Source organism: Desmodus rotundus, chromosome 6, assembly GCF_022682495.2.
Source record: "Desmodus rotundus isolate HL8 chromosome 6, HLdesRot8A.1, whole genome shotgun sequence".
NCBI classification, from domain to species: Eukaryota; Metazoa; Chordata; class Mammalia; order Chiroptera; family Phyllostomidae; genus Desmodus; species Desmodus rotundus.
This window is the reverse complement of record NC_071392.1, coordinates 58,222,508-58,243,656: the sequence shown is the minus strand read 5'-3', so window position 1 is coordinate 58,243,656 and position 21,149 is coordinate 58,222,508. Positions and strand designations below refer to the sequence as shown.

Here is a 21,149-nt window from a genome sequence, read left to right as displayed (position 1 = left end):
AAAAACATAAAGATAAAAAAAGTAACAAATAAAATGCAAGTTCTGTAAGATGGCAGGGTGAACTTTGTCTCTGTTGTTGGTGTTACCCTTCTGATCTCTCTCTGGATCTGTGTGTGTTCCTTTCACAGCTCCAGGTCTTTTTGTATTACACTTGAAAGGAAAAAAAAAAGCCTCCTGCTGACTTCAAGCCCAAGCAGGCTCTGCTGGTCTTGGATGCTCCAGGCAGAGGGCGGCTGGTTTCTGTTTTTTTTTTTTTTTCCTTTCCTGTGGTTCTGCCTTAGGAGATCCATCTGTGTTACAATATTCAGAAGCATCCAGCCTCCAGCCCAAGCCCTCAGAGCACTACGCAGACCACACTATCCATATCCCCGTGTCCAGTGGTGCCTATAATTCACCTCGTTGTGTCATCCTTTGATTAGTCCGTGAGGTACACTGGGTGGGAGCAACTTGCAACCCTCCTCCCTCTTTGCTGGCCTGAGCCCTGTGCACAGGCAAAGTCCCTTCAAGGCTGTTTAGTTCCTCTCTTAAATCACGCTTCTCTGGGGACTATAACCCCTAGCCCCTGCTGCCCCATTTTAATCATTACGTTAGGTGCCCTGATTTGGAACAAATCGTGCCCCTCCTCCTCCCTCTTCACTAACCCTGCCACAGCATGAGTTCCTTGCACAGTGGCTGAGACCTTTTTTTTTTTTCTTTTTTAGCAAATTCCCTTTGGTTGCAGACAGCTTCTTAACAAGTGCGTGACTTTTCACACAGCCTAACTCTCTGACCAGTCCTGAGACTATCTGGGTCAGGGTCAGTCACGATTCAACTCTTCTCCCATCTCCAGGTGTCACCCAGGTCCCCAATTTCTCTGGTACTGTCCTAGCTGGTGACCCCAACCCAAACAGGAAACACCACCTCTGTGGGCCTCCCATCACATCTTTATCCCCCCAGCAACCTCAAGCATCCAGGTCTCTCCTGATGCAGGACTGGCTTTCCTGCTCTGGCAGGGGAGGGAGCTGCGATGTTACGATCACTGATTTGGCTCTCCTCCAAATCTCCTACAGCAGTTGTGGTCCTGGTGCAGGTCTCAGGGGCCTTCCTGAAGGCCAATGCAATCTCCTACCATCTGTTTTTAAAGTCCTCTGCAATCTTTGGCTTCCAAACTTCATATAAGCTGGAATTCCACTGGCTGTTCACTCTGTTCTTCAGAATATCGGTTAGGTGTCCCAGTTGGGTGCACCTAACCCAGTTGGGAGCAATTGGGTTCAGCTCCCACCTACCTTGCTGCCATCATTCCTGAAATCTCCACATTGTGTTTTCTTTGTTGATTTCCATAATCGTTCATCATTCTTTTTTCATATATTAAATGTTTTCCATAGCAAATGTTGAAAAAAAGGAATCTGTGATCCAAAATTCATTTAACTAGCTCCTTTCATCCTTAAACATTTCATTTAACTCTACTTGCTTCCATAGGGGACTTGTCCAGTTACTATAACAACAAATAAAAATCTCTGGTGCACAAGATGATTCAGAAGAACAAATGTGAACACCAGAAAACATAAGAATTGAATTCAGATTTCCATCTCCCATTTAGTAGTCATGTTACTAGTTTTTTGTCCTGGCACAAATAATTTAACTTTTTTGATCTATGGATACCGATCTTTTTTTTTTTTTTTTTTTTTTTAAATTTTTTTTATTGTTATGCAATTACAGTTGTATGCCTTTTCTCCCCATCCCTCTACCCCACCCCAGGTGAACCCACCTCCCTCCCCCCTCTCCACCCTCCCCCTTGGTTTTGTCCATGTGTCCTTTATAGTAGTTCCTGTAATACCCTCTTCCCACTATCCCCGCCCCCACCCCCCACCCCCGCCCTGGCTATTGTTAGATTGTTCTTAACTTCAATGTCTCTGGTTATATTTTGTTTGCTTTTTTCTTCTATTGCTTATGTTCCAGTTAAAGGTGAGATCATATGGTACTTGTCCCTCACTTCCTGGCTTATTTCACTTAGCATAATGCTCTCCAGTTTCATCCATGCTGTTGCAAAGGGTATAAGCTCCTTCTTTCTCTCTGCTGCGTAGAACTCCATTGTGTAAATATACCATAGTTTTTGGATCCACTCGTTTGCTGATGGGCACTTCGGTTGCTTCCAGTACTTGGCTATTGTAAATTGTGCTGCTATGAACATTGGGGTGCACAGATTCTTTTGGATTGGTGTTTCAGTGTTCTTAGGGTATAATCCCAGCAGCGGAATTACTGGGTCAAAGGGCAGTTCCATTTTTAGTTTTCTGAGGAAATTCCATATTGTTTTCCACAGTGGCCTCACCAGTCTGCATTCCCACCAACAGTGCACAAGGGTTCCCTTTTCTCCACATCCTCTCCAACATTTGTTTGTGGATTTGTTTATGTTGGCCATTCTGACTGGTGTGAGATGATACCTCATTGTGGTTTTAATTTGCATCTCTCTGATGGCTAGTGATGCTGAGCATCTTTTCATATGTCTCTGGGCCCTCTGTATGTCTTCCTTGGAGAAGTGTCTGTTCAAGTCCTTTGCCCATTTTTAAATTTGGTTGTTTGTCTTCCTGGAGTGGAGTCGAGTGAGTTCTTTATATATTTTGGAGATCAGGCCCTTGTCTGAGGTATCGTTGGCAAATATGTTTTCCCATACTGTTGGTTCTCTTTGTAATTTGGTGCTGTTTTCTTTAGCCATGCAGAAACTTTTTATTTTGATGAGGTCCCATTTGTTTATTCTTTCCTTTATGTCCCTTGCTTTAGGGGATGTGTCTGTGAGGATGTTGCTGCGTGGAATGTCTGAGATTTTCCTGCCAATGTTTTCCTCAAGGACTTTTATGGTGTTACGGCTTATATTTAAGTCTTTTATCCATCTTGAGTTTATTTTTGTGTATGGCGTAAGTTGGTGATCGAGTTTCATTTTTTTGCACGTAGCTGTCCAGATCTCCCAACACCATCTGTTGAAGAGGCTGTTTTTGCTCCATTTTATGCTCCTGCCTCCTTTGTCAAATATTAATTGATCGTATAGACTTGAGTTTATTTCTGGGCTCTCTATTCTGTATGGATACCGATCTTTAAGCTACAGAAAATAACTATCTCTAAGGATTTCTAAGAGAATTAAGCAAAATGAAGTGCATATGAGAGTTCTCAACTACCTGGCATATAACAAATATAAATGGTGTTGTTAAAAAACAACAAAACTACAAAGTATGGATATAGGAAAAAATTAATCTGAGCATTTATCCATTAGCGATATAAATATCACATGAATAAAACTAAAATAGTATAATGTTACCATAGGTGAAAACTAATTCATATTTTAATTGGAGTAACATAAGTTCACAAGTCTCAAACAAAAGTTTGCAAATTCTCTCCCATCCCTCTGCCCTGTTGGTCCTCCACATATCCCCTTATACGTGCCTATGCCATTAAGGGAGAAATGTTGGGATCCTTTTGGGCCAATAATATATCTGATCGGGTTAAACTTTAAAGGCATAAAGATGATATCACAGAAATCTTCGTGACAGTACTTTTTAGTAAGGGGGTCTGTGTTCTAGACAGACAGAAAGCACATACATCACCTTTCTGCTCAGCTAGCTCCCACAGGTCCTGAGCTGCTGCCCAAGACAGCGTCATAGGATATTCCACAAGGACATGCTTGCCAGCATTAAGGAATTGTCTTTGAAAACAAGAGATACATACGGAAAAAAAAAAAACACAAACACTTCAGATAAGCTTCATTAAAATGTTTTGCATTACAAAGTACAAAAAGTTATAAATGAAAAAAAGTCTGTGTGTAAATGTGCTAAGGAGTGAGAGTAAAAAGCAGAGGATGAGGGTGAACTGAAAACTGCATTATTTTGAACTATACTGTAAAACAATGCCTTTCTAGTTAGTTAATTTAAACATTAATTTATTCATCTATTAACATATTCAACTAGGTACTATTTACCAGTTATTCTGGAGAAGAAAGCAAGCCACATTAACAGCTTAATTACTTGATAACACACGATAGCTATAAATGAAGACTATAAACCCCATGGCAGCTGGCTCTAGCTGAGGCAGTCTGAAAATATTTCACTAACAACTGAACTAACTCTTAAATTATGAGTAAACATTTTCCAGGTACAACAGAATAAACATTTTTCATTTTGAGCAGCACATGCAGGGGTTTGGGCATTTGGTGGGGCATTGTTCAGCTGAATAATAGTAAGAATTACAGCATGGCAGGGGAGTGGGCTATAGGGAATAGAGATAAATGGGGTCGTAATATTACTGGGGAACTCAATGTGAAGGATTTAGAATGCTGTGCTTAGAAGTTTGAATTTTATTCTCTAGATATTCCAGGGTATAAACATTTACAGTTGACTATTGAACAATGCAGTAAAGGCACCAATTTCCCACACAGTGAAAAATCTGTGTAACTTTTGACTCTACAAAAACTTAACTACTAATTGTTGTTGGCTGGAAGCCTTACTGACAATATAAATGCAGAACTACTACATGTTTTGTATTTTATATGAATTATACACTGTATTCTTATAAAATATATAGGAAGATATAAAAATGTTGAATGATATAAGAGGAATGATATGGCACAGGATATCCACCTCAGTCTCTCCTATTGAAGTTACGACAGTTTGAACAGCTATATTTCAAGAAAGAATTCCCTGCTCAATGCAAGAACACACTTGAGAGATCCACACATTGAAACATCTAAAAGTGGGAAAACGGGAACAAACTAGAGACACAAGAAGAGAAAAATGATGAGCCAGGCCACAAACACAGCTTCGCAGATGGGAGATCACAAAGGGGCTCAGCCAGAAGACAAGAAAAATCAGGTTGTGGCTAGTACTCCATTCAGCAGGGAGGAGCAAAGAATACCAGTGACATTAAGTCCAGTCCTTAATGGTTAAGTGAAATGTGGTATGGATACAAGGAAGCACACACCAAGGGACATCATAATTACATTACCCAAGATTAAACGTAAGAAGAGAATCTTAAAAGCAGCAAGTGAAAAAGAGGCAGTTACCTACAAAGGACTATCAGCTGATTTCTCAAAAGAAACCTTGCAGACAAGAAGGGGCTAGAAAGAAGTATTCAAAGTCATGGAAGGCAAGGACCTACATCCAAGATTACTTTATCCAGAAATGCTATCATTTAGAATGGAAGTGCAGATAAAGTGCTTCCCAGATAAGGACAAGTTAAAGGAGTTCATCATCACCAAGCCCTTATTGTATGAAATGTTAAAGGGACTTATCTAAGAAAAAGATGATGATCAGAAATTACAAGCAGTAAAATAACAACAAACTTACAACTTTCAACAACTGAACCTAAAAAAAGAAAAATAAAAATGAAGCAAAGAACTAGAACAGCAAAAGAATCACAGAAATGGAGATCACAAGGAGGGTTATCAGTGGGTTGGCAGAAGGGGAGACTGGAGGGAAAAGCACAGGGAATATGAAGCATAATTGGCAGGCATAAAATAGACAAGGGAAGGTTAAGGATAGTCTAGGATGGGAGAGAGAAAATGGTGACGAGATAGGTGGGAGCTGGGTCCACTTCCCCCTGCACACAAGTGGAACACCTAGCTGATCTTCTGAGGAACAGAGTGAATAGCCAACGGTATCCCAACATATATGAAAGCTGGAGGCCAAAAATTATAGAACACATTGTAAAATCAGATGGTAAGGAGACTGCTTTGGGATGATAAGGTCCCTAGGACCAGCACGAGGACCAGGATGGCTGTAGCCCAAGGCCCGGCCCATTCCGGGCCTGCCTCACAATTCTTGGAAGAAAGTCAGGTCAGTGGCTCCCTCCCCTGCCAAACAGGGAGCATACAGTGGCATCAGGATGGACCTGGATGCCTGAAGTAGCTGGAGGGAATAAACATCAAGTGGTAAACACACAGGGGTGGTTTCCCCCCACTGAGACTGTGGATGCTGGCTGGGTCATTACTAGAGAAATTGTGGAGTCAGGTGACACCTAGAGAAGGGAGTATAGTTGGGTTGTGATGGACCCTGACCCAGATACTCTCCAGTCTGGTTGGAAAGTTGGGCTGTGAGAGAGGCTGGGCACCTGTTTGGAACAGAACGGCAGGCTTAAATAGAAAGGATTTATTTATTTATTTATTTTTTTTTAAAAAGAGGCTTTCAATGGCTGTTTAGGGAGTTCTCTTGTAGTGGCCGCCCCCGTAGCTGCCACAGCCTTGGCCACGGGCCAGCCCCTGATTCCACAACTGCGGCCATGCCCCTACCCCCCCGCCAGCGGCAGCCGTGGAGGTGGTGTGCAACCATGCCCACCGTAGCAGAGGCACGCGGGCACCTGCCTGGGCAGCCAAGGCAGCACTCTCGCCCTGCAGAGCCAGACTAGCTCACTAAGAGGAAGGAGGAGGTGCCCCCTGCAGAGGAGAGCAGCAGGGCTCCTGGAATTAGCATTTCTCACAAAGACTGAACTCAGTGGAGGAGCCAAACTACCCTGAAGAGAATTTGACAGTCCCTGGCACATAGGACAGCAAAGAGAGAAAAGGTGGTGTATGAAATGCACCTAATTGGTGCACCTTAAGGATAGCACAACTAGTGGACTAAAGACGAATGCCTGGTGCAGAAGGGCACAAGGGGTCAGGCAGTAAGCTGAGGAACTGGGCTGGAGGCTGAGCAACTGAGAAGATTGAGGCCCAGACCTGGTCCCCATCTGTGCAAAACCACAGGAAGGGAGAAAAGCAAAAACCAACCCACCACAGACTCCTGCAGCCAGGAAGACCAGCAGAACTCCCTTGGCTGATGTAAAGCCAACCTGAGGGGTTTTTTTTTCCTGTCCTTTCCTTTCCCTACTGCCACAAACAAGTGAGACAGTAAGACATGGAGCTGTGAAAGGATCAGAGTCAGACCCAAAGAGGGATCATTACAACAACTGAGAAACTGGGACAAATTTCACTTTGATATTCCAGAGAACTTGCAAATTATTGTTTATTTGTAGTATTATTACTTTTTCATTATTCAACTTCTTTTATTTTATTAAATTTCTCGTCTTTCTGTTTAGTTTTCTTCGTCTTACTTAATTGCGTTCTTTGACGCATTTTCCTTCTCTCTTTCATAGTATATTTTTAAGTTTCCTCCTTTCACTTCACTTGTGTTCCAATAGCATTCTACTCTAGGTCGTGTCCTTCCTATTCTAGTTATTCAGATCCCTGATTCTGTCATATGATTGTTCTTCCATCGCTATTGTAAATAATTGTTGTTCCATACAATTATAAAGACTAAACGGCATCTGCATGTTAGCCCACTTCACAGTCTTCTGGAACTTTATTACTGTTGTGGTTAACTCTATTCTCTTGCACACTACACTTATATTCTATTCTTTACTCTCACTATATCTCATAATCTGAGCTCCCACAAGCTTACTGTTTTCTCGATCCAAGTCACAAATCCTTCCCCCCATTAATAGGAGTCTTAATTTTTCCCCACCCTTTCAAAAAAGTGGCTCTTTGGGAGAAATATCACAGTTAACACTATACATATCCAAAGCATCTCCAATCTCTTCTCTGGGTTGGTACTTTAAATACCATAGAATACACTCCCACTGTCTTAATCCATTCTGCCTTCCCCATCCAACTGATCACATAAAAGAGTAGGTGGGAGATGAGAAGATCAATATACCTGTTGGGAGAGAGAACCCACCAACAAAGGAAGCACCTACAGATAATAACGGAAGAAAGTGAAGGAATGAGTGGAAGCCATACTAACCTCCACTCAGGACAAATATGGAATTATAATTAAATGGTGGAGAAATTACCCAGAACAAAAAAAAGACAATAGAGAGAGAGAAACCTGAAAACCATGGACAGACAGAAGAACCAGTTTCAACACAACCTGCCCAAATACACAAAACAGAATATAAGACATGGTGGGCACAGTGACACTCAGTTAACCAGCTGGAGGGAAGGTCCCACCAAAGAAAGACCCAATGTCAATCAAAACCCATGACATACAGAGAGCCAACATAAACAACAGCTCAAGAGCAGCAAGTACAGGAGATCAAGGAGACTGCACCACTGAATCTCACAGGTATCCTACGATAGAAGTTAGTGCTATAAACCCAGGGAGTCAGAACACATCAATGTAAGAAGCAGACGCTAATGAGAATAGTCTCACAAACAATGGGAAGACAAAGAAACAAACCCAACACAAAGGGAAGAATTCTCACAAAGAGTGCTAAGTGAAATAGAGGCAAGTGAACTATCAGATACTGAGTTGAAAGCGGTGGTTATAAGAAAGCTCAATGAGCTCACAGAGAACTACCAGAAACTACAGAGAAACTGCAATGAACTCACTGCAAATTATATCAACATGAAAAATTAAAGACAAACTATCAACATGGGAAAAGAGGAAATGAAGAATACAATTTCTGAGTTGAAGAACACAGCAGAAGAAATCAAAAGCTGGCTTCATGAAGCATAGGATCAAGTCAGCAAGCCAGCGGACAAGGTAGAAAAAAACTCCCAAAAGAGCAAGATGAGGAAAAGAGACTCAGAAGGAACAAAGAGGTGTTAAGGGAACTGGAGGACAACACGAAACATAATAATATCCATATAATAGGGATACCAGAAGGAGAAGAAGAAGAGCAAGGGATAGAAAACCTGCATGGAAAAGTAATGATGGAACACTTACCTAATTTGTTGAGAGAAAAAGTCACACAAATCCAGGAAACACACAGTCCCAATTAAGAAGAACCCAAAGAGGACCACTTCAAGACACATCATAATTAAAATGGCAAAATTCCAAGACAAAGACAGAATCTTAAAGGCAATATGGGAGAAACAGGACGCAACATTGAAGGGAGATCCAATAAGAATAGCAGCAGACTTCACAATGGAAACACTCGATACCAGAGTCCAAGAGAATGCCAAGGAATATTCCAGGTAATGAAAAACAAAGGCCTACAGTCAAGACTACTCTACCCAACAATGCTCTCAATTAAAATGGAAGGCCAAATAAGGAGTTTCCCAGACAAAAGAAGCCTCAAAGAATACTCCTCCTGCAAATTAGCTTGGCAAGAGATGCTAAAGGGTCTGCTTTAAGAACAGAAAGAAAAACAGTGAGAGAGAGAGGAACACAGGTACAAACAAATGGCAATGAATAAGTACCTATCAATAATAACCTTAAACATAAATGGATTAAATGCCCCAAACAAAAACACAGAAGACCTGAACGGATAAGAAAGCATGACAAGACTTATGCTGCCTAAAAGAAACCCACCTCAGAAGACCAAAACAGACTGAAAGTGAAGGGCTGGAAACAAATATTCCAAGCAAAAGGACAGGGAAAAAAAAAAAGCCAGGGTAGCAATACTCATATAAGACAAAACAGACTTCAAATAGAGAACCACAAAAAGAGACCCAGAAGGTCACTTCATAGTACTCAAAGGAAGAATCAATCAAGAAGACATAAATATTGTAAACATATATATACCCAACATAGGAGCACCCAAATACATAAAGAAAATCTTGGAGGAACTCGAGAAAGATATCGAAAGAAACACAATTATAGTAGGGGATTTTAACATCCCACTGTCAAAAAAGGACTGATCTTCCAAACAAAATAGCAACAAAGATATTCAGCACTGAACAATTTCCTAGATAAAATGGACTTAACTTATATATAGACAACCTTTCATCCCAAAGAAGCAAAATATACATTCTTTTCAAATGCACATGGAACATTTTCAAAGATAGACCACATGATAGGACACAAAAAAAGCCTCAAAAACTTCAAGGAAATTGAAATCAAATCAAGCATATTCTCTGACCACAAGGGACTGAAACTAGAAACCAACCTCAAAGAAAAAACTCAAAAACACTCAAACTCATGGAGATTGAATAGCATGCTATCAAACAATGAATAGCTCAAGAATGAGATTGAGGAAGATACCAAAAAGTTTCTGGATAGACAAAAAAATTCACAAGAATCCAAAACTTATGAGACACAGCAAAGGCAGTAATGAGAGAGACGTTCATAGTGATATAGGCTTACCTAAAACACATAGAAACATTCCAAATAAACAACCTAACCCTACACCGACAAGAACTCGAGGAACAACACAAAGACAGCCCAGAGCAAGTAGAAGGAAGGAAATGAGCAAGATCAGTGCAGAATTAAATGACATAGAGACTAAAAGAATAGTACTAAGGACCAATAAATCCAGGAGCTGGTTCTTTGAAAAGATAAACAATATTGACAAGCCTTTAAGTAGGCTCATCAAGAAAACTCAAATAAGCAGAATCAGAAATAAAAAAGGAGAGATTACAACTGCTACCACAGAAATAAAAAGGATTGTAAGAAATTACTACAAAGAAGTATATGCCAAGAAATTTGAATACCTAGGTGAAATAGACAAATTTCTAGAAAAATATAATGTTCCAAAATTGAAAGAAGCAACAGCAGAAAGCCTGAGCAGACAAATAACAGCTGACAAAATTGATCAAAATCTCCCAGCACACAAAAGCCATAGACTAGATGGTTTCATAGGAGAATTTTACAAAACATTTAAGGAAGAGCTAACCCCTATCCTTCATAGACAATAGTCACCTAAGACACCCAAGAAGATGAAAGACTCCCAAACTCTTTTTATGAAGCCAGCATTGGCCCTAATCCAAAAACCAGAAAAAGATACAAGAAATAGAACATCAGGCCAATATCACTGAAGAACACAGACATTAAAATCCCCAACAAAATATTACCAAACAGCATATAGCAATACATTTCAAGGGTCATCCAACATGATCAAGTGGAATTCCTCCCAGGGAAAGCAAGGATGGTACAATATTTGCAAATCAATAAACGTAATACATCACATAAATAAAATGAAAGACAAAAATCACATTATCTTATCAACAGATGTGGAAAAGCATTTGATAAGCTGCAGCACACTTTTATGATTAAATCATTCAGCAAAGTGGGAACAGAGGGAGCATTCCTCAACCTAATAAAGGCCATATGCGAGAGACCTACAGCTAACATCATACTCAATGGGCAAAAACTAAAAGCTTTCCCTCAAAGATCTAGAACAAGATAAGGATGTCTCCTTTCACCAGTCCTATTCAACAAGTATTGGAAATCCTAGCCACAGCAGACAAAACAAAGAAATAAAAGGCATCCAAATTGGAAAGGAGGAAGTAAAATTGTCATTGTGTTCAGATGATATGATAATGTACATAGAAAATCCTATATACTCCTCAAAAAACTACTCGACCTAATAAGTGAATTTAGAAAAACAGCAGGATACAAAGTCAGTATTAAGAAATCAAAGGTGTTTTTGTACACTGACAATGAAATATCAGAAACAGAAATCAGGAAAAAAAATCCCATTTGCTATAGCAACAAGAAAAATAGAGTACCTAGGAATAAACCTAACCAAGGAGGTAAAATACCTGTACTCAGAAAACTACACAACACTGAAGAAAGAAATTAAGGAAGACACAAACAAATGGAAGCATGTACCATGCTCATGGATTGGAAGAATTAACATCATCAAAATGGCCATACTACCCAAAGTAATTTATAGATTCAATGCAATCCCTATTAAAATACCCATGACATATTTCACAGATATAGAACAAACATTTCAGAAATTTATATGGAACCATAAACGACCCCGAATAGCTGCAGCAATTTTGAGAAAGAAGAACAAAGCAGGAGGGATCACAATGCTTGATATCAAACTGTATTACAAGGCCACTGTCATTAAAACAGCCTGGTACTGGCATAAAAACAGGCACATAGACCAATGGAACAGAACAGAGAGCCCAGAAATAAACCGAAGTCTCTACGGTCAATTAATATTTGCCAAAGGAGGCAGGAGCATAAAATGGAGCAAAACAGCCTCTTCAACAGATGGTGTTGGGAGATCTGGACAGCTACGTGCAAAAAAATGAAACTCGATCACCAACTTACGCCATACACAAAAATAAACTCAAGATGGATAAAAGACTTAAATATAAGTTGTAACATGATAAAAGTCCTCGAGGAAAACACTGGCAGGAAAATCTCAGACATTCCACGCAGCAACATCCTCACAGACATGTCCCCTAAAGCAAGGGACATAAAGGAAAGAATAAACAAATGGGACCTCATCAAAATAAAAAGCTTCTGCATGGCTAAAGAAAACAGCACCAAATTACAAAGAGAACCAACAGTATGGGAAAACACATTTGCTAATGATACCTCAGACAAGGGCCTCATCTCCAAAATATATAAAGAACTCACACGACTCCACTCCAGGAAGACAAACAACCAAATTTAAAAATGGGCCAAGGACTTGAACAGACACTTCTCCAAGAAAGACATAGAGGGCCCAGAGACATATGAAAAAATGCTCAGCATCACTAGCCATCAGAGAGATGCAAATTAAAACCACAATGAGGTACCATCTCACACCAGTCAGAGTGGCCAACATAAACAAATCCACAAACAAATGTTGGAGAGGATGTGGAGAAAAGGGAACCCTAGTGCACTGTTGGTGGGAATGCAGACTGGTGAGGCCACTGTGGAAAACAGTATGGAATTTCCTCAGAAAACTAAAAATGGAACTGCCCTTTGACCCAGCAATTCCGCTGCTGGGATTATACCCTAAGAACCCTGAAACACCAATCCAAAAGAACCTATGCACCCCAATGTTCATAGCAGCACAATTTACAATAGCCAAGTACTGGAAGCAACCAAAGTGCCCATCAGCAAACAAGTGGATCCAAAAACAATGGTATATCTACACAATGGAATTCTACGCAGCAGAGAGAAAGAAGGAGCTTATACCCTTTGCAACAGCATGGATGAAACTGGAGAGCATTATGTTAAGTGAAATAAGCCAGACAGTGAGGGACAATTACCATATGATCTCACCTTTAACTGGAACATAATAAATAGAAGAAAAAAGGAAACAAAATATAACCAGAGACATTGAAGTTAAGAACAATCTAACAATAGGCAGGGGGGTGTGGGGAGGGGACAGTGAGGAGAGGGGATTACAGGAACTACTATAAAGGACACATGGACAGAATCACCGGGGAGGGTGGAGGTGGGGGAGGGAGGGGGGTTCAGCTGGGGGGGTGGAGGGATGGGGAGAAAAGGCACACAACTGTAATTGAATAACAATAAAAAATTAAAATTAAAAAAAGAAAACAATAACCTATTCAACATTATGCATTTGCACATGTCAAACCAAAGAATGGGTCTCCCATAAAAGGATTCTGTTTGGAGAAGTTGCCTATTAGTGTAAACTCTATAAAACGTGCCATACATTAAAACGAGTGAATAGAACTTCTAAAAAAAAAAAAATTAAAAATGGAGCTGACTTTTAACCCAGCGATCCCTCCTAAAATCTCGAAACACCAATTCAAAAGAATTTATGCACACCCCATGTTCACAGCAGCACTATGATAACCAAGATATGCCAACAGCGTTAAGTACTCATCAGTAGATGAGTAGACACAAAAACTGTGGTACATTTACACAATGGAACACTACCCAGCAAGAAAAGGGAATTCCTACCTTTGGTGACAGCATGGATGAAACTGGAGACTATTATGCTAACTGAAATCAGTCAGTCAGTGAAAGACAAATACAATGTGATGTCACTTATAATGAATAAAATAAACTAATGAGAAAAATAGAACCATAGGCATAGAATCATGGAACAGAATGACAGCTATAAGGGGGAAGGGGAGAAGGGGGGACTGATTGAAAGGTGAAGGGATTAGTTAAAGAACATATACAAAGGACCCATGGACATGAACAAGGGTGTGGAGACTGACTATGGAAGTGGGGGGTGGGATGGGTGAAGGGGGGTGAAGGGGAAAACATGGGACAATGGTAACAGCATAAACAATAAAATATTTAAAAAAAGAAAAAAAGTACCTCAACGTAATAAATGCCATATATAACAAACGCTCTGCTAATATCATGTCCAATAGTGAAATATTTAAACTTTTTCCTCCAAAATCAGGAATAAGACAAAGATGCCCACTCTCAGCACTCTTACTCAACATAGTTTTGAAAGTCTTAGCCCGAGAAATGAGACAAGAGAAATAAATAAAAAACAATCAAACTGGGAATGAAAAAGTAAAAGTGTCACTTTCTGCAGATAACATGATTCTGTACATAGAAAACCCTAAGAGTCCTACAAAAAATTATTAGAAGCAATACAGAAATACAGTAGAGTTACAGGATACAAAATCAATGTACAAATTCCTCTGCTCTCTTGTATACTATGAAATTGCAGAAAAAGAAATGCAAAAAATTTCCTTTTGCAATTGCAACCAGAAGAATAAAACACCTAGGAATAAACTTTATGCAAGATGTGAAGGACTCATATACTGAAAACTACAAAGGACTATTACAAGAGACTGAAAAAGATACAATGGGCCCTGGCTGGATACTTGGTTAGAGTATCGTCCCAAAACAACAACATTTTAGGTTTGATCATTGGGCAGGGCACATACAAGAATCACCCAATAAATGCATGAATGAGTGGAACAATCAGTCCATGTTTCCTCCCTCTCTCTCATTCCTTTCTGCTATTCCTCTCTCTTTAAAATAATTTTTTTTTAGAAAAGACACAATGAAATGAAAAGATATTCCATGATCATGGATTACAAGAATCAACATAGTTAAAATGGCCATATTACCCAAAGCAATACATAATTTTAATGAATTCTCTAAAAAGATCCCAATATCATTTTAAAAAGTAGAACAAAAAAATCATGAAATTTGTATAGAACCACAAAAGACCCTAAATAGCCACAGCAATCCTGAGAAAAAAGAAAAAAGCCAGAGGTATCATACTGCCAACTTCAAATCATGCTACACAGCTATGACAATCAAAACAGCATTGTTATGAGCAGAAAAACAGACACAGAGACCAATGGAACAGAACTGAGAGCCCAGAAATAAAATTACATGTATATGGGCAAATAATTTTTGACAAAGGAGCAAAAAACACAAATAGAAGAAAGAAAGCCTCTTCAATAAATCATGCTGGGAAAACTGGAAAGCCACATGCAAAAGGATAAAGCTACTTTCCAGTTTGTCACCATGTACAAAAATTAAATCATCATGGATCAAAAACCTAAATATAAGATCTGAAACAATAAATTAGATACACAGAAAAAAAACATAGGTACTAACTAACTTATGGATCTTGGTCATAGAAAATATTTTATGGATTAGACCCTAAAGGCAAAGGAAGTAAAAACCAAAATAAATGCATGTTATGTTAAACTATGTTAAACTAAAGAGCTTCTGCACAGCAAAAGAAACTGACAACCAAACAAAAGGCAACAACTGAACAGGCTATGATATTTGCAAACAGCAGCTCCAACAAGGGGTTAATATCCAAACTATATAGAGCTCACACAACTCAACACAAACAATCCAATTAAGAAATGGGCAGACACCTCTCAAAAGAAGGCATACAAATGGCCAACAGATATGTGAAAAGATGTTCCACTTCACTAGCTATTAGGGAAATGCAAACCAAAACTACCATGAGATACCACCTCATACCTGTTAGAATGGCTATAATCAATAAGACACATAATAACAAATGTTGGAGAGGTTGCGGAGAAAAAGGAACCCTCATTGACTACCAGTAGGAACGTAAGCAGACACAGCCACTATGGAAAACAGTATGACAGTTCCTCAAAATATTAAGAATAGAGCTATCATATGACCCAGCAATGCCTCTTCTACGTATCTACCTGAAAAACTTAAAAATATTTATTCACAAAGATATATACACCCTATTCTGGCTGGTGTGGCTCAGCGGAATGAGCCCTGGGCTGCAAAGCAAAGGGTTGCCGGTTCAATTCCTCATCAGGGCACATGCCTGAATTGTGCAAGAGGCCCCCAGTAGGGGAATGTGCAAGAGGCAACCACACATTGATGTTTCTCTCCCTCTTTTTCTCCCTCCCTTCCCCTCTCTCTAAAAATAAATAAAATCTTTTTAAAAAAGATATATGCACCCTTATGTTCACTATAGCATTATTCACAGTGGCGAAGACATGGAGACAACAAAAGTGTCCTTTACCAGAGGACTGGATAAAGAAGATGTGGTCCATATATACTATGGAATACTACTCATCCATAAGAAAGAATGAAATACTTTCATTTGCGGCAACATGGATGAACCTTGAGAATATTATGCTAAGCGGAATAGGTCAGTTAGAAGAAGCTAAGAACCATATGATTTCACTAATATGTGGGTATAAAACTGAAACTCATAGGCACAGACAACAGTATGGTGGTTACCAGAGGGAAGGGTGTGGGGTGTTAGTAAAGGGTAAAAGGGGGACAAATACATGGTGATGAAAGATTATCTGACTTTGTGTGGCTGGTACACAATTCAATATACAGGCCATGTATCATAGAAACATAGACTTGAAACCTGTATGATCTTATTTTTCAATGCCACTCCAATAAATTTAATTAAAAATATTAAGAACATCATAAGAAAGAGAAAATACAGTATTTTACTGCATTTATTGACATTGTGTTTGTTTGTTTACAAGATAAATCATAAACCATGTCACTACCTACATCAATATTGTCAGACATGATAAAAAATACTGTACGTGTTATACATATTATAAACACTAGACATCAAAAATGAAAGCATGTGAAAATGAAATTCATATTTATTTACAAGTATAATGATTCAAGCATTGATAATGAAGCAGCAGCAATATAACTGGTTTATGGTAGATTAATGTAATTGGTGCAGCTGCTTCATGAGAGCCTCAGCTATGCTAATGAATAAATCATAAAATTTCTATGTCTATACTGCATTAGTCTTATTCATAATGCAGTATTAGAAACACTCTTACATTTTTTAATCACTTAGCTGTGATAACAGGCTGGTAGGCAGTTTCTCCAATTACGAGTGAGGTATACTATGCAGTAATGTAGTTCTTTGAAAGCAAAGTTATAAAACAGTAATGATGACAATATTAATTTGATATTAAATATCACTCACCTTATATTTAGGTAAGAAAAGTCTATCCATGTGCATACAAGTCAAACAAATAAAGTTCTACATAATGAATACTTAAGTGATGATTATGATAGCAAAAGCAAAGTAAGTCTCATACAGTTCTTGACAAACAGTTACTAGATTTTCACAGGAAGACACACTTACAAAACAAGTAAGATTATTTACTGCATAACATGATGGTTAGTTATTATTAAGTAGAAGTGGATCATCATAAGAATCTCCATCCTCATCATCTTCACATTGAGTACACTGAGAAAGAGGAGGGGTTGGTCATGTTTCAAGGGTGGTGAGGTGAAAGAGGGAGAGGATGTAGGGGAGGCAGGAGAGGCACTGATACTTCTGCCTGATGTTTTGCTTTTTCATTTTTCTAATAATGTTTTTTATATAATACCAGTGTTCTTCCACTGTTTTAGTTTCAGTGCCCATGTCATGTAAGGATACATATCATAAAAGTCAAAAGCAGTCCTGAATAATTGTAACTCTTTTGCAAGATTGTCTAATAACAATCTTTTGTCTGGCAGTGCTTCTTCTATGTCTTCTTTCTCATCATTTTGTTTCAGAAGAATTCTTCTCTATCAAGTCCTCTTGTGTTAATTACTCTAGTGTAGTGTCTATTAGCTCTTGAATTTCTCCAAGATCCATATCTTAAAACTCTTCACCCATTCACACATTTTATTTGCCATATCCAACATCTCTTTCATGGTTTTCTTGGTTGGTTCTGTTATAAATTCTGTGAAGTTATGCATAACAAATGGACACAGTTTGCTCCAGCAAGACTTATTGTTTTAGGCTTGATAGATTTCACAGCTTTTTCTATAACATATTCAATGGTGTAATCTTTCAATACTTTCATGATACTTTCGCTATTGGGGTTCTCTTCCATAGTACTGAACGTAGAGTACAGTTTCCATATGTTTCCATAGAGTACAGTATAAAATGAGCCTTAAGATCTTTATGACTCCCTGATGTAAAGACTGAATTAGAGATGTCATGTTTGGGGACAAGTAGACCAATTTAGTGCCTCTGGTGTTGAGCTCATGGGGTTATTAAGTGACCAGAGGCATTGTACAAAATCAAAAGAACTTTAAAAGGCAGTCATTTATTGGCAGGGTACTTCTTGACTTGGCAAGAGATAACATATCAATAGAACCAATATAGAAAAATAATTCTTGTTGTCCATGCCTTCTTGTATAACCAAAATACCCTATTTTTTGGAATATAAGATGCACCGGACCATAAGACACACCTAGGTTTTAGAGGAAAATAGAAAAAAAAAACCCCGCTCCACCGCCACCACCCCCTCACCCCAGCGAGCCAGGTAAGCCATATTTGGACTATAAGATGCACCCCCCTTTTCCTCCCAAATTGGGGGGGTGAGTCTTATAGCCCCCAAAATATGGTACTTTTCCTTTCAAGGCTCATGGGTTAGCAGGCTTTATAGATAAAAGCAATCCTGATCATAAACTGATGAATTTGCATAAGAGGGTAGAGTTAGCCTATCCCTTCCTCCCTTAAATCCTGATGCTCACTTCTCTTCCTTACTAACAAATGTCCTTTTGTGGCATTGTATTTTCCCAGAATAGGGCATTTTCATATGCATCACAAACGTTTTCAGGTAGGTATCTCTTATACCCAATGGCATCTGAGAACTTCTCTGCTGCCTCTTGGTAGAAGCTGCTTATCTGTTATCTTGACATTTTTAAAGCCAATCTCTTCCTAAATTTATCAAACCTTCCTTTGCTGGCATTAATTCTCTAGTTTTAGATCCTTCACATTCCTTTTCCTTTTAATTGTCATACAATAACTCACTTTTTTCCAAATAATATTAGAGTCTATAGGCATGCCTTTCTTATAACAATCCTGCACTGTTTTTACCTTTTTTTATCATTGACACTATTAAATGTTCCCCATTTTCTCCCCGTTTGCCTACATCCACCCAGCCGCTGCCCTTACCCAGCCTTCACCACACTGCTGTCTGTGTCCATGAACTATGTACGTTCTTTGGCTAATTTCTCCCAGTTCCCCTCACCCCCGCCCCTCTGAGATATGAGATATGTTAGTATGTTCCATGTATCCATGCCTCTGGTTTTATTTCATCATTTTCAATACAAGGTAAAAAGGTACTTCACAAAAAGTACAAGGTTTTTGCACATGCTGCAGCAGCTTCCCAAATTTTTATTTTTCCACAATGATCTTTATGCCAGACTAATTTGTCTTGAAATGGCAGGCAACTGCTGCTGCAGTTGCAATGTCGTATCTCTTCTCAGCTTTCTGGGAGTACTTCCAGCATCACTAGTGACACTTGGTATAGGTCCAATTTTGTGTAGTAGGATACAGGTTTGCAAACCTGTACCCTACTACACACAATGAAAAGTATACAAAAACTGCAAGGAATCACTTTTTACTGTGATATGCAACTTACTAGAGAGACACATACAGCTCAGCTGGAGATGGTTAGTGTCACACAGCATTTTTAGTGGATATTCACAATACTTGAGCAAAAGCAACAGGAGATGACTACAAAAGTATTACAGTAATATAGTATGTACCAGTAATATAGTATGTACTACAGTTAATTTTATACAGTTATGATTTAGTATTTCATCGTTATATTTGTTTACATTTCTCTCAACTGCTAATGGTTACCATGTATGGTTGTGTTTGTGTGCATAATTTGGATTAACTTTTTATTTTTTATAATAGACTTGTGTATATTTTATGGTAACGAATGATAAAATAGACTACTATCTACATAAATTTTATGCATTCATGACATACCTTTAAAATTTTTTTGGTACTTTCTAGACTATACAGCTTATCTACAAGTTTTTTCAATTATCTTAAATCTCCAAAAAATTTACAATATATTTATTGAAGAACTCCACATATCAATGGACCTGTGCTGTTTAAATCTGTATTGTTCAAAGGTCAACAGTACAAGCATGGGAATTATATGATCACTTTTTAAAAGAAAACACACTCTGGTACCAAATAAGGTTAAAGAAAACTAAATAAAGGAGCTTCTGTTCACACAACAGTTGGCATGGTAAAGAGGGAGCAGCTTACTCCTAGGGTATAGCAGATGTAGTTTAACATAAGAACCTAGAGGGAAAGCTGAAATACAGGGAGATAGCTGGCATGGCCTTGTTTGCTACCAGGTCCTCCTTCCATGCTCAATCTCACCAAATGGTTGAAGGGCTCTAGCCTTTTCCTTCAAAGGTGAGGCAGGAGACCTTTTGCTTCTCTTGCTTTATAAAAATGTCATCTATTCTCTCTGATGCCACCACTACTTCCTTATTTCATAGCTGAAACACTTCATGTTAAAGGAACTCTCAGAGATATTTCACAATGTTTAAAGTGCAAAGGATAAAATTTTGGAAGCTTATCCAAACTTAGAAAAAATTATGACAATTCACCAAGGCGCAGAAAAGACATTGGCTCTATATCCTAAGTTATATGATGAGAAAAAGGCAAACACTGTTCAAACTACTATAATTTCTTTACAAAAAATAAAACACCTTAATCCTTAATGTTTCTAATGTTTAAAATTATAGTGTGCTAAACAAACATTAGCTTTACTACATTTTTCATTTCCTTATACGTTTATAACCAATAGTGAGAGTTTTCAACATTTGACAACAATTTTTAAATATCATGGATCCACTGTAATTTTTTTCATTGGCTATTAAGACCCCTTTCTGAGACTTCATCTTGCCAGTCACTTTTATAGCCCCACATTACTGTGTAAGGCAAAAACTGCCTGCATTGGAACCTACCTGATATAGTCCTCGTGGCTAGTACTTTCACTGCAGATACAAGCAACCTCAATCTCTTGGCTGGAAAGAGCATCTTCCAAAGAAATCTGTGGGACTTCATCAATACACTTGAGCTCTCGTCTATTTGAGAGTAACAGAAATAGCCCTTAAAAGTAGGCAGAACACTGGCTTAGAATAAATGAGCATCATCTTTCTCCCCTCTTCCCAACAAGGTCCTGATGATCAGGTTTTAGAAATGAAGAAATTAATTTCCTCCCTCCACTTTCAGAGCATTTTCCATGATGGAGTGAAAAACATAGCCTCAGGTTTGAAGTCAAGGGACCTGACATTGAGTGC

At 38.7% G+C, this 21,149-nt stretch overlaps 1 protein-coding gene across 3 annotated transcripts in view; it reads right to left on the bottom strand.

Moving 5' to 3' along the window:
• The window catches only part of BLVRA (biliverdin reductase A), a 144,012-nt gene that overhangs the window by 52,260 nt on the left and 70,603 nt on the right, over positions 1–21,149 (bottom strand). For all 3 annotated transcript variants that reach the window (XM_053926451.1, XM_053926452.1, XM_024558214.3), the window contains 2 exons: positions 20,814–20,933; positions 3,576–3,673 (listed from right to left, as the gene is read on the bottom strand). In XM_053926451.1, coding sequence (XP_053782426.1) covers positions 3,576–3,673; positions 20,814–20,933 — 218 coding nt within the window. The remainder of the gene's footprint in view (positions 1–3,575; positions 3,674–20,813; positions 20,934–21,149) is intronic.